This window comes from Python bivittatus, unplaced genomic scaffold, assembly GCF_059951505.1.
Source record: "Python bivittatus isolate LINGU-HERP-01145 unplaced genomic scaffold, Pbiv_v1 ctg000680_np1212, whole genome shotgun sequence".
In the NCBI taxonomy this organism is placed as follows: domain Eukaryota; kingdom Metazoa; phylum Chordata; class Lepidosauria; order Squamata; family Pythonidae; genus Python; species Python bivittatus.
The window spans coordinates 3,167,596-3,178,104 of record NW_028277095.1 but is presented as its reverse complement, the minus strand read 5'-3'; the positions used below and the strand labels follow the sequence as shown (position 1 = coordinate 3,178,104).

Genomic DNA, 10,509 nt, shown 5'->3' with positions numbered 1-10,509 from the left:
TAAATATATATAAACACATAGAACTTCAATTTAAAAACATTACTAAAAAAGGGAAAGAAGAGTCCAAGAAGATGAAAAACCTGGGTCTGAAGACAGCAGGCCTCTATGGGGCTAGCCATCCCCATGCTTGAGGTATTCCCTCCCCACCGCAGGCCAGGTGGCAGAACCAGGTCTTCAAGGTCCTTCAGAAGGCCAGGAATGAGGGGGCCAATCGCACCTCCGGGGGCAGGATGTTCCAGAGAGCAGGGGCTACCGTAGAGAAGGCCCACCTTCTGGACCCCACTAATTGGAGTTCTTTTAGTGAGGGGATCCAAAGCATGCCTTTAAAGGTTACCTTTAAAGCCCTTCATGGATTGGGGCCACATTATTTATGGGACCATTTCTCCCCATTGGTATCTACCCATCCTGTTAGATCTGGCAGGAGAGGCATCCTCTGGGTCCCATCTGTGAGGGAGTGCCATCTGGCAGGACCCAGGGAGAGGACCCAGGAAGAGGGTCAACTCTGTCATGTTGTCTACCTCTGGAACATCATCACCCTGGAGATCAGACTCACCTTGACCTTTCATGAGGCCTTAAAGGCCTGATCTTGTCCTCGATTCTGGCCCCTTAGTGGTGTGGGTAGGTCAGTTTCTTGGTGGTCTCAAATGTGATGATGTTTAGTGTTGTTGTAGGTTGTTTTTATCAGCTGCTATTTATGTTACTTATAATTTTGTTAGTGTTTTTATTGTGTTTTTAATTGTTAGCTGCCCAGAATCATGTACTTGAGATGGGTGGCCATATACATTTAATAAATAAAATAAAATAATCCATTATGTGTATGAGACAGAAGCTCATATGGCCTCCCCACTTGCCCTCCCTCTCTCTGATTCAACTGCAAACAGCCTTGAAGTCTGCATTTCCATTGTCAGTTAAAAGTGATCGATGACTCATCCTGAACTCAACATTTTGATTAATCCTATCTATGGTTTGGGGAAAAAGGCAAGACTTTTAGAAGTTGGTTCATTTTGTCACAGCACAGTTAAGACTAATGACAATGTTGTGCTTGGATGTAGTGATTAAGCAGAGTTAACTTAAAACAGAAGCAAAGCCATGGTAGGGTAGTAGTTGAAATTTTGGATTAGGAGTAGGGAGATCCGAGTGGGTGCAAACTCCTCTTGATCTTGGAACTTACTGGGAGACGTTGGGGCATTCAACTCTTCTTAGCCCAATCTATCACATAGATGTTGCTGTGTGCTCTGTGCTTATCTTATAAATGTAATAATAAATACAAATTTCTGATCAAATCATGGCCATTAGGGAGGGTGGGTAGGAGCTCATAGGGTCGGCTTGTCCCCATATAATTAACCCAAAGTTAATTATAGCTGTGTGAGCTTCACATGGGCTCACAGAGCCTGACAAAAGTTGGGCTGCTTTAATAAACAGCAGAGAGTTGCTGTGTTGACATTAGGTCCAAACATTTCTTCCAAATCATCTTCAGAATTTGCTGAGGCCTAGAAGATATTGGTTATACATTTCCTTCTCCCTCCCTCTTGTGTGTAGTAAGCGTTGTGGGCTCAATCTTTTATTTAGCTGCATAGAAAGCAAGGGACTAGCTAATCTGGAGCTTGAGAAACAACAAGCTGGGCTACCTACTTGCAGCTGGATCGGTACAAACCATTGCAGGCGTACCTTTATACAACAGATGTGCTGATCACAGATGCTGCATCAGCATCAGCTCTCTCTCCAGGCTGTCTGGAAACTCCACCTTGACTCTTCTTGCACCTTCCTCCTCAAGGTTGCTTCTCCATTAAGCCAAGGAGGTCCAGAAATGGCTATGCTCTGAATTCAAAAAGATCCTGTTCTCTTTTTCTCCTGTGAACCAGGAAGGACTCCTCCTGATTGAAAAAAACCCTTGCAACACAGAGAGTCTCGTTGCCTTCCACTCTTGCTGCCTCTACATTTGTCACTGTTCATTCCTGGTCATCATTCATTCATTTGCAACATGCCCTGTACACTTTAGCTGGCTGATCCATCACTCGTTGCTCTGGAGGTCACTAGGTGGAAGTGGGCTGAGTGAAGATTGGCAAGTCTCTTTGCAGAAAAGTCTCAAGGGATACAGGCAGGGCCAGGACTTCACCTTTCATGCATGAGGCATCTCATCTTTTCCTACAAAAGGTTGCCATACCTCAGTTCTACGTGTGCAGCTTAATTTAGACCATGGTCTAAAATGAGTCTCTTAAAGTTGCTGAAGTTGAGAAGTTGTAGAGGCAGCAAGAGTGGAAGGCAATGAGACTCAGTGTGTTTCAAGGGTCTTTTTCAGTCAGGAGGAGTCCTTCCTGGTTCACAGGAGAAAAGGAGAACAACAGGATCTTTTTGAATTCAGAGCATAGCCATTTCTGGACCTCCTTGGCTTAGTGGAGAAGCAACCTTTTCCCCAAGATGTCTCCTTCCAGAAACAGTATTTTAAAAGTTAGATTAATAAAATGAACATCAGTAACTATGTAAGTGCCCAGACAGCCTTAGCAACAGTAGGAAGCAGCATCAGTCATTGTGTTCTCCATGTGAGGCTACTTTTCAGGGCTCTCCCTGTTTGCTACCACCATTCTCTAGATCAGTGTTTCTCAATCTCAGCTCCTTTAAGAGGTGTGGACTTTAATTCCCAGCATTCTCCAGCCAGCATGCTGGCTGGAGAATGCTGGGAGTTGAAGTCCACACCTCTTAAAGTTGCTGAAGTTGAGAAACACTATTCTAGGTGATGTTTGGGGCTCTGTGAGTTGCAATCTGAAGTTGAATTTAGCCATACCAAGCTGGTAGTTGTGCACATTAAACTTCTGTCTACTACCTTGTGACTTTGGTACTTAATTCTTTAATAGCACATACTGCCTGTGTGAAACTCTCTGGCTTAGTGATTTCTGCCTGTATGTTCTCTGCAATTGACTGACTCCCTGGGACTTATTTCATCTGCAAAATAGGTTATTAATATTCTGGAATGCCTTCTAAAATGTACACACCTTACAAAAGGACATGGGAATGTCACTTTCATGTCAGCTTTTCAACCTCCTGTGAATTTAATGTGTCAAAACTGTAGGTTGATGTTCTGGGTGCTGAATAAAAGATATTAAAGTGGACATAAATGTATGATTTATTCTCCAGTTTGCCATAGATTCTGGAAAAAAAGGCACACAAAGGGAGGCAACAAGAGAGTTCCAGGACTCTCAATTAAAATTATTTCCTTTAAAAAATAAATTACAAGACTTCCAAATTTGATACAGAAATGTTTTACAAACGTTAATTCATCTGATTCAATACAAAGGCAGGACAAGCTTTTCAATACTGGATGGTGTTGGATCCAGGGGACACAGTAACAGGAAGGGTACCCTGGAAATATAGGGCTGCAACTCCCAGAATCCTCCAGCCAGTGTTAGGTGGGGAATTCTGGGAGCAGCAGTCCCAAAAGATCTGGAGGGTATTAGGGAGTCATGCCTTTAAGATGGCAGGAACAGAGGAGAGAACTTGAGAGGAGGAGTGCTGGAGATGACCGCTACACTAATTCTGCAGAGGAGGTGGAAATGGGCACCAGCATCTGCAGACAGGTCCAAAAGGCAGTCATGATCATGCAATTGAAGCATAAAAAGGGGGTGGGGCTTTGATCATGCAGTTGTGGCCAACTCAACTGTTTCGACAACCCCCAGTGGACATCCCTGGTAATAAGTACTGGTAGATGAGTTCGAAGCACTAGGGAGGTTACTTTCCCCATGGCTCAAATTGTACAGGTTTGTTAGCAGCTGGGATAATGTAGTGGTGTTGGAAGAAAAGGAAGTGGAGATGTTCCTTGTAACTTGGAGAAGTCCCTTCTCCGATAAGGCTTTAGTTCTAAAATAGCCACTAGGGGAAAAAGGGGGGGGGGAGTGACAAATGACTTAAACTTTTCCTATGATCAAATAAAGAAATCGAAGAGGAAGACTGAAAGAAGTGGAAAGGATGTGCCTTGCAGATTGGGGAACTCCTGTCTCCAAAAAAGCCAAAATTACTACTTGAAAAAACTGGATAGTTACCAAACATTTGGCTAGGTAATTCTCATAACTAAAAACAGACAGAAATTAAGAGAATGAAAAGCCTCCTGTGATAAGGTCCCTGTGGCTTCAGGTAAGACATTCACCAAGTTCCTCTTTGGCACTACCCAAGGGAAGAAGAGTTACTCATTCAAAGCTGCCAATCTAGCACAATGGGTTGGAGAATCTGCACACACGTTGCTTGGGAAACCTTGCTCCCCCAGTACAAAACAGTAAGTGAGCCATTACTACTGGTGAAGCACAGCACCCAAGCTTCCTCATTCCACTAAGGCCACAATTCTTCAGGAGACTTCAGGCCTAACATGACGACTCTCTCTTACACCACGGGAGTGAGCGAGGGGGTCTCTGAGGTTGGACTCTAGGTCCAAAGAGGGGGCCAAAGCACAGGCTAAGGGTGGGCAGGTGGGTGCAGGAGGTGGGGAAAATTTCACAACTTCCCCAAAGGCTTGGTTACCAACAAACTCGCCGTTGGATATAATCCCATATAAAACTGAAGCAGCATTTTTTTATTGAAGTACCTAAACTGAAAATAAAGTTTTAGAACATAATTTAAAAAAAAAAAAAAAGCAAAACCAGCAGAAGTAGCAAAATATATGATTTGTTTGGGTTCCTTTTATAGCAACTGATACCTACCAGTCACTAGCAACTTACTATCAAAGTGATATTATCTCTGGTAACCACCATTGAAAAAAAAAAGGACATGTAAATATATAATTAATATTTATACATTTTGTTGCAGCTATGTACAAAAGTTCTTTAATTTCCTTTTTTTTTTGTTAGTTTGAAAACTTCCAAGCCCTGGGTTCAGTGGGCTGTCTCCTTTAAATTTTATCCCAGTGCTGTGGAGATGTATGATGCGGTAGCTCACTTTCAGGTTTGGTCAGCGAAGGACAAATGAACAGTGCGCTTCTAAGCCAATCAGAAACAACGGGATTGCTTTCTCTGTTCAATCTGCAGAACGTTGTGTTGCAAAGTTCCCAGAATTAGGACGCTGTTGTGGGTGTAGATTCCTAATCCTTTGGATGAGACAGCAACATGTCCTCAAACAGCAGAAGCTGAAGACTTTACAGCTTAGGGTATCCTGATGCCCACAGGTAACATCATGCATAGGAGCTTTGATTTTTGCTTTCTGAGCTCTTAGAGGTCGGTGGGCTTGGAGTGAGTGAGTGAGTGAGTGAGACAAAGAAAAGACTCTCATCTTCATAGGAATGTTCTTCACCCCCCACCCCAGAATCTCCTTCTGAGAAGTAACAACATGCTTCTGCCTAGGAATCGACATCTGGATCTTCCTTCTTTGTTTAGACACTGCTTCCCACCCTAAATCACAAGACTGATTTTCTATGAGCACCTCTCCAGAAGGTTTAAGGCTTGCAACAGATGGCAGTGTACTGAAGAAGATGGTGGTGTGTGGGTTCAGTTACTTGGAATGGACTTTTGGCAGTTCCTTAATGGCTGCCCTCCGGCGGTCCTCCCCCCCAGCCCAGCTGGATGGAGAGTGTGCACACATACGCACGGTCATTCATTCGACACACACACTTTACACTCATATGCACAGAAGGGTCCCACAGATGTTGCAGCATCAGCGCCTTTTGAGTCCACCATTGGCAAGGTGAGGTGGGTGCTTGGGAAGACAAGGTTCATCAGGGAGGGGATCATGGGAAAAAACAGAGTCCTCTCCAGAAGAGCAGGTAGAACTGCGAGTGTCTGGAAAACTGGGAGAATACTGGTCCAACGGCAGAGAGAGGTCCAGGTATTCCTAAAGAGAATGAGAGAATTGTAAGAATAATGTTGTTGAGAAGAGCATTAGACATCAGTGGTGAAAGGATCTCAGAAACAGAAACTCAGACAAAGCTAGAAAAATAAGGAATTAGTCGCCCTAAATAGGCTGAAAATACTAAAATTGAGTTTGTTTTAGTGATCTCCCATCTACAGTTGTGTGCATAAGATTAGGCGTGTTTCTATGAATCCCTAAATGAATTGAAGCTGATGTAATTTCTCTTGAACAAGGTACAAAAGTCAACAGGACATCCTTCTACAAATCTGCATGCACACTTAGGAATTTAGGCGCAGTTATTTACAGACTAGAAATAAGAAAACAGTGGTTATGCAGAAGAACGTTCTGTTTAGCTCTGTACCATACAGAGGTTGTGGGATCTTCTGCTTGTTTAGGGATTCACTGAAACTTATAGTTATGTCAATAGTGCCTAAAATTGTCCATGCAGTGGTATGTATGAACTGGAATCTCTACTTCTCCACTCAGGAACCAAGTGTAAAAAACCCACAAACAATAGTGACCAAGCTGGAGCTAAGAATCCAGCTTTGAATAAGCTACTCACTTAGTCCAGAGCAGGGCTACCTGTAGACATCAGGCAACTGTTTTAGCCCCAGAACCCCTCTGACTTCATTGTTAAAAATGAGTAGATAATTTCCTGCCACACTGAGACAAAAATATACAAAACTTTTAATTTGTACCCTATAATAGTCATAATTTAATTTTAAAAATAAAGCAACCTTCCTAAAAACTCAAACAATTTGGCCCCTAATATTTGTGGTTTTGCAGCGCTCACTTTGCATCACTGTCCTACATATTTGTTCTCTCCATGAGAAACCAGCAGAGACCTCCCAGCAGCCTAATTAGGGCAAAATTGGCCTTTGGGGTCTTTTACCTGGTTTGAGGTCATGGCCACAATCCTATCTAAGTCTTCGACCAGCTGCTTAAACGTTGGCCGCTGGGATGGAACGGCGTGCCAGCAATCTCGCATCATCATGTATCTGGGAAGACAGAACAATCCAAGCTATTAAAACCAGTGAAAACCACCCAATTCCAGGAGTTGGCAACCTTTTCAGATTTGGACACCATCACATGATCTCACACCCCACATTAAAAACACTCCAACTTCAGAACAGTAATTTAAAAAGGGAACAACTGCCTGAAAATGCCAAAGCATGCATGCACGTATTCATTCATTCATTCATTCATTCATTCATTCATTCATTCATTCATTCATTCATTCATTCGATTTAGGTGCCACATGACTCCAAACTGACTCTGGGTACCTCACAACATACAAAATAAATGAACAAGATGGAAGATCTGACCATTTAACACCAAAACATATGCCAACATATGCCAAATATTGGGTTCCATCCACCCTACCCACGGCCTGGGAGAACATCTAGCTCTTTAAGGCCGTCCGGAACACCATCTGGGTAGGATGAGACTTCAGGTGAAAACTGAGATTTTGGCTGTTTTCAAAAAATCTTCTATACGTTTATGGACATCATTTGGAATCTCCTGGGCCCTTTGCTAACTAATGCCATGTATCAATCTTGGTGAAACTAAGAATGGCCAACAGCATAGTTAAAACTCAATTAAACATGGGATCACAATGATTTTCTTTATAGGAAAAAAAAAGTATACTGTACAACTCCATCTGGGGAAATAAGATAGTACTTAATGTCTTTTAAATACTGCTGTTATTTTTTTTTAAGATCCCACCCCTTTCTGCTTTCCATTAGCCTCTGATGGAATAACTAATCACCCTTTTAAACTTTATTTTTCTTTAAAAGATTTATATTTTAAGAAGTATAGAAAATAAACATTATTTTATTTAGATTGGTCAAAGATAGATAGATTAAAACACACACACACACACACACACACACACACACAAAGAATTGTCACGCTGTTGAAATCTAGTACCTTTCTGAGAAGTTTTTTCTGTATATCAACCATGGAAACAATGCCAGAAATGTGTTTATGTGGATGGCAAGCTTCCATGACTGTGTGAGCTGCTAAATGTTGGGCGGGGGAGAAGCCCTTGTTTTTTATTTCTTTCATAACTACTGTATTTTTATTCTGTTTGGTTTTATTGTCACCATCCAGAGTCAGCTCAGAGCTGTACAGTGCCTACATGGAATAAATGAAATAAAATGGATAACTATCATTATCTGGATTAGTTGGGACAATCTGGAAAGGGAATGAGGTCCATTCCAGACATCCCACTGAATTAGAAAAAATGGCCTTACTCTAAATTAATTTGGGAAACCCTTCTGCTGAGAAAAACAAGCAGAGGAACAGAAAAGCAAGCCCAATGTAGAATTACACAAGGCTTTCAGCAGGGCTGGGAAATAACACTGAATGCCTGACTGTCGCCATATTCAGTCTCAGCCAGTCAGCAGGGATCCTGCGATGTTACGCCTGGGCTGTTCAGCTTGATGAGGTTTTTTCTCAAACTTGGCAGCTTCTCAGAGGAACTCGGGTTAAAAACAGACCGACCTCAGAAGAACCGCCTGCCAAGAAGGGGTTGGCCAAAGCCCCCTTCATTTCCACTTGCAAATGACCAAGTCCTGCTCTCGCTCTCCTTCCAATGGGAAGTTGAAGCATCTTGAAGCCGCAAGAAAAGGCCTCTGAGCCAAGGAGGAGTGAAAAATGATTTTCCTTTTCATAACAATTTTAAAGAGAGATAAAGTTGGTATACAGAAAAAAAAAAACAAAAACTTTGCTTTTCAGGGTCATGGCACTTTAGGAGCAGCTGAGAAGAATCAGCGGAGCTGCAAACACTCTTTCGCCCGATGCCGAGGCCAGTGCACGCTTTTGCAAGCTGGGTATGCTGCTTGCCATCCTCACCCACAACCCCTGTGCACTCACAGTTCATTGGTGCAATTGCTGGGCTTGTCCATTCGATGCCCCTCTTTCAGCAGTTTGAATAGCTCCTCCACTGGCACTCCTGGGTACGGAGAGCCGCCCAGTGTGAAGATCTCCCACAGGAGCACACCAAAGGACCACCTGGTTAGGATGCAACACACAGCATGCCTTATAATGCAGCAGTTACAAGCAGCGTGGCCCTCTTTTTCTCTCCCTATTTTATTTATTCATTTATTTAAGCAATGTATATGGCTGCTCAACTCATTCATGACGACTTCAGGGGGCTTACAGAAATAAAAACCCCAAATACGAAACCCACTACGCCCCCCGTCCTCCCCCCCAGCAACAGCAACACATTTAAATTAGCCATTTGATGGGCTCCATATCGACCTGGGATCCCCAGGCCCACTGGCAAAACCAAGTCTTCAGGGCCTTGGGGAAGAGTATCAAGGTGGGGGACAGCCTTATCTCTGCAGGGATGATGTTCCACAGGGAGGGAGCCACCACAGAGAAGGTCCTTCTTCTCGGTCCAACTAGATGGACCTCCCTAATAGGGGGGACCTGTAACATACCCTGCCTCCCTGATCTGGTGGGTCGGGGAGATGAAATTGGGAAAAAGGAAAAAAAAAGTTTGGTGGAATGATAGTATCAATCCACGGGGCTCCATTCCGAACATCCACGAAGCAGGAAAACCTACTGGATTTACCCTGCCTTATCTAGCATCAATCTTCCTATCCAAGGAAGAAGAGAGGCAGGAGAACGCATCTCCTCTCCTGAATCCGATCAGCATTTCCCCACCTATATGTAGGAAGACTTGTCTGAACTTTTGTACATTTGTTTTCAAAGCTGTTTTAAAATTCTTAAAATACTCCCCAGGGGAGTTTCCTTTCTCTTTCCCATATCCCCATCTTTCTGCATCACGGCACAATTTGTTTTATGATTTTTTTTTTTTAAATTGCCTCCGGACAGAATGACTGAGCAAAATCCTTTAAAAAAGGATACTGCATACGCGAATATATTTTTTTGAAAGAGCTGCATTCAAAGATCATAAAGCAGCCAAGATTGTACAAAAAACTTGCAAATTGTGATTATGCAGTTCAGGCGATTTGCCAAGCCAAAGGCTGTGCAAAGCCGGTTAAGCAACAGAATCTGGCTGGAATGGGTAAATATGAAGCCATTATTATGTATGGCTTGTTGAACTTTGCAAGTAGAAACTGATGGGCCCCTGCCCTGAGAATGTATGGGTCGCTTAGGTCCAGCATCTGTTTTATACAGCAGCCAGTGAAATGTTTCCGGGAAGTTCATGAACAAGACAAGGAGGAAACGTCCCTCCTCTGTTGAATGTCCCCAGTGGCTATTATTTAATGGTAGACAGTCTATGGGCTTCTTAAGCCTTTGTTGTTATTTTTTTAAGTCAACCTGCAGTGGTGAAAAGGAACATATCAAAAGAAGGAGACCTTTGAACTGGCAACAAGATGGAAGCCAACAGCAGACTTTAGGCCAACCCACCCTTGTTGCCAGATAACACAGACTGAAAATACTGTTCTTGCTTATAGAAATTAGCATTTCATTAAACTAAGATGGATCACATCTGGTGTATTCCACCTTTGGGAATAATCCCTAGCATACCAGCTTTAATTGAAGATGCCAGGAAGCTTAAGGGATCTGTGATCTGCAACCAAATATTTTTTTGGTGGGGGGAGAGGTTAGGAGGGAAGGGAGAATGTGATTCCAATTAGACAAGGCAGGACTAGAAGCTTCAAGGGGAAGCCATAAGCAAAATGAGACATTAAGTGAACACAATGAGAG

The 10,509-nt window shown here is 43.0% G+C and overlaps 1 protein-coding gene across 6 annotated transcripts in view; it reads right to left on the bottom strand.

Moving 5' to 3' along the window:
• Nucleotides 1-3,103: 3,103 nt before the first annotated feature.
• FGFR1 (fibroblast growth factor receptor 1) overlaps nucleotides 3,104-10,509 on the bottom strand; it is an 83,648-nt gene continuing 76,242 nt past the window's right edge. For 5 of the 6 annotated variants that reach the window (XM_088152041.1, XM_088152038.1, XM_088152039.1 and 2 more), the window contains 3 exons: nucleotides 8,704-8,841; nucleotides 6,719-6,824; nucleotides 3,104-5,808 (listed from right to left, as the gene is read on the bottom strand). In XM_088152041.1, the coding sequence (XP_088008167.1) occupies nucleotides 5,632-5,808; nucleotides 6,719-6,824; nucleotides 8,704-8,841 (421 nt within the window). In that variant the 3' untranslated portion in view covers nucleotides 3,104-5,631. Of the gene's footprint in view, nucleotides 5,809-6,388; nucleotides 6,490-6,718; nucleotides 6,825-8,703; nucleotides 8,842-10,509 lie in introns of all 6 variants that reach the window. The other variant, XR_015798139.1, reaches the window with a different exon arrangement.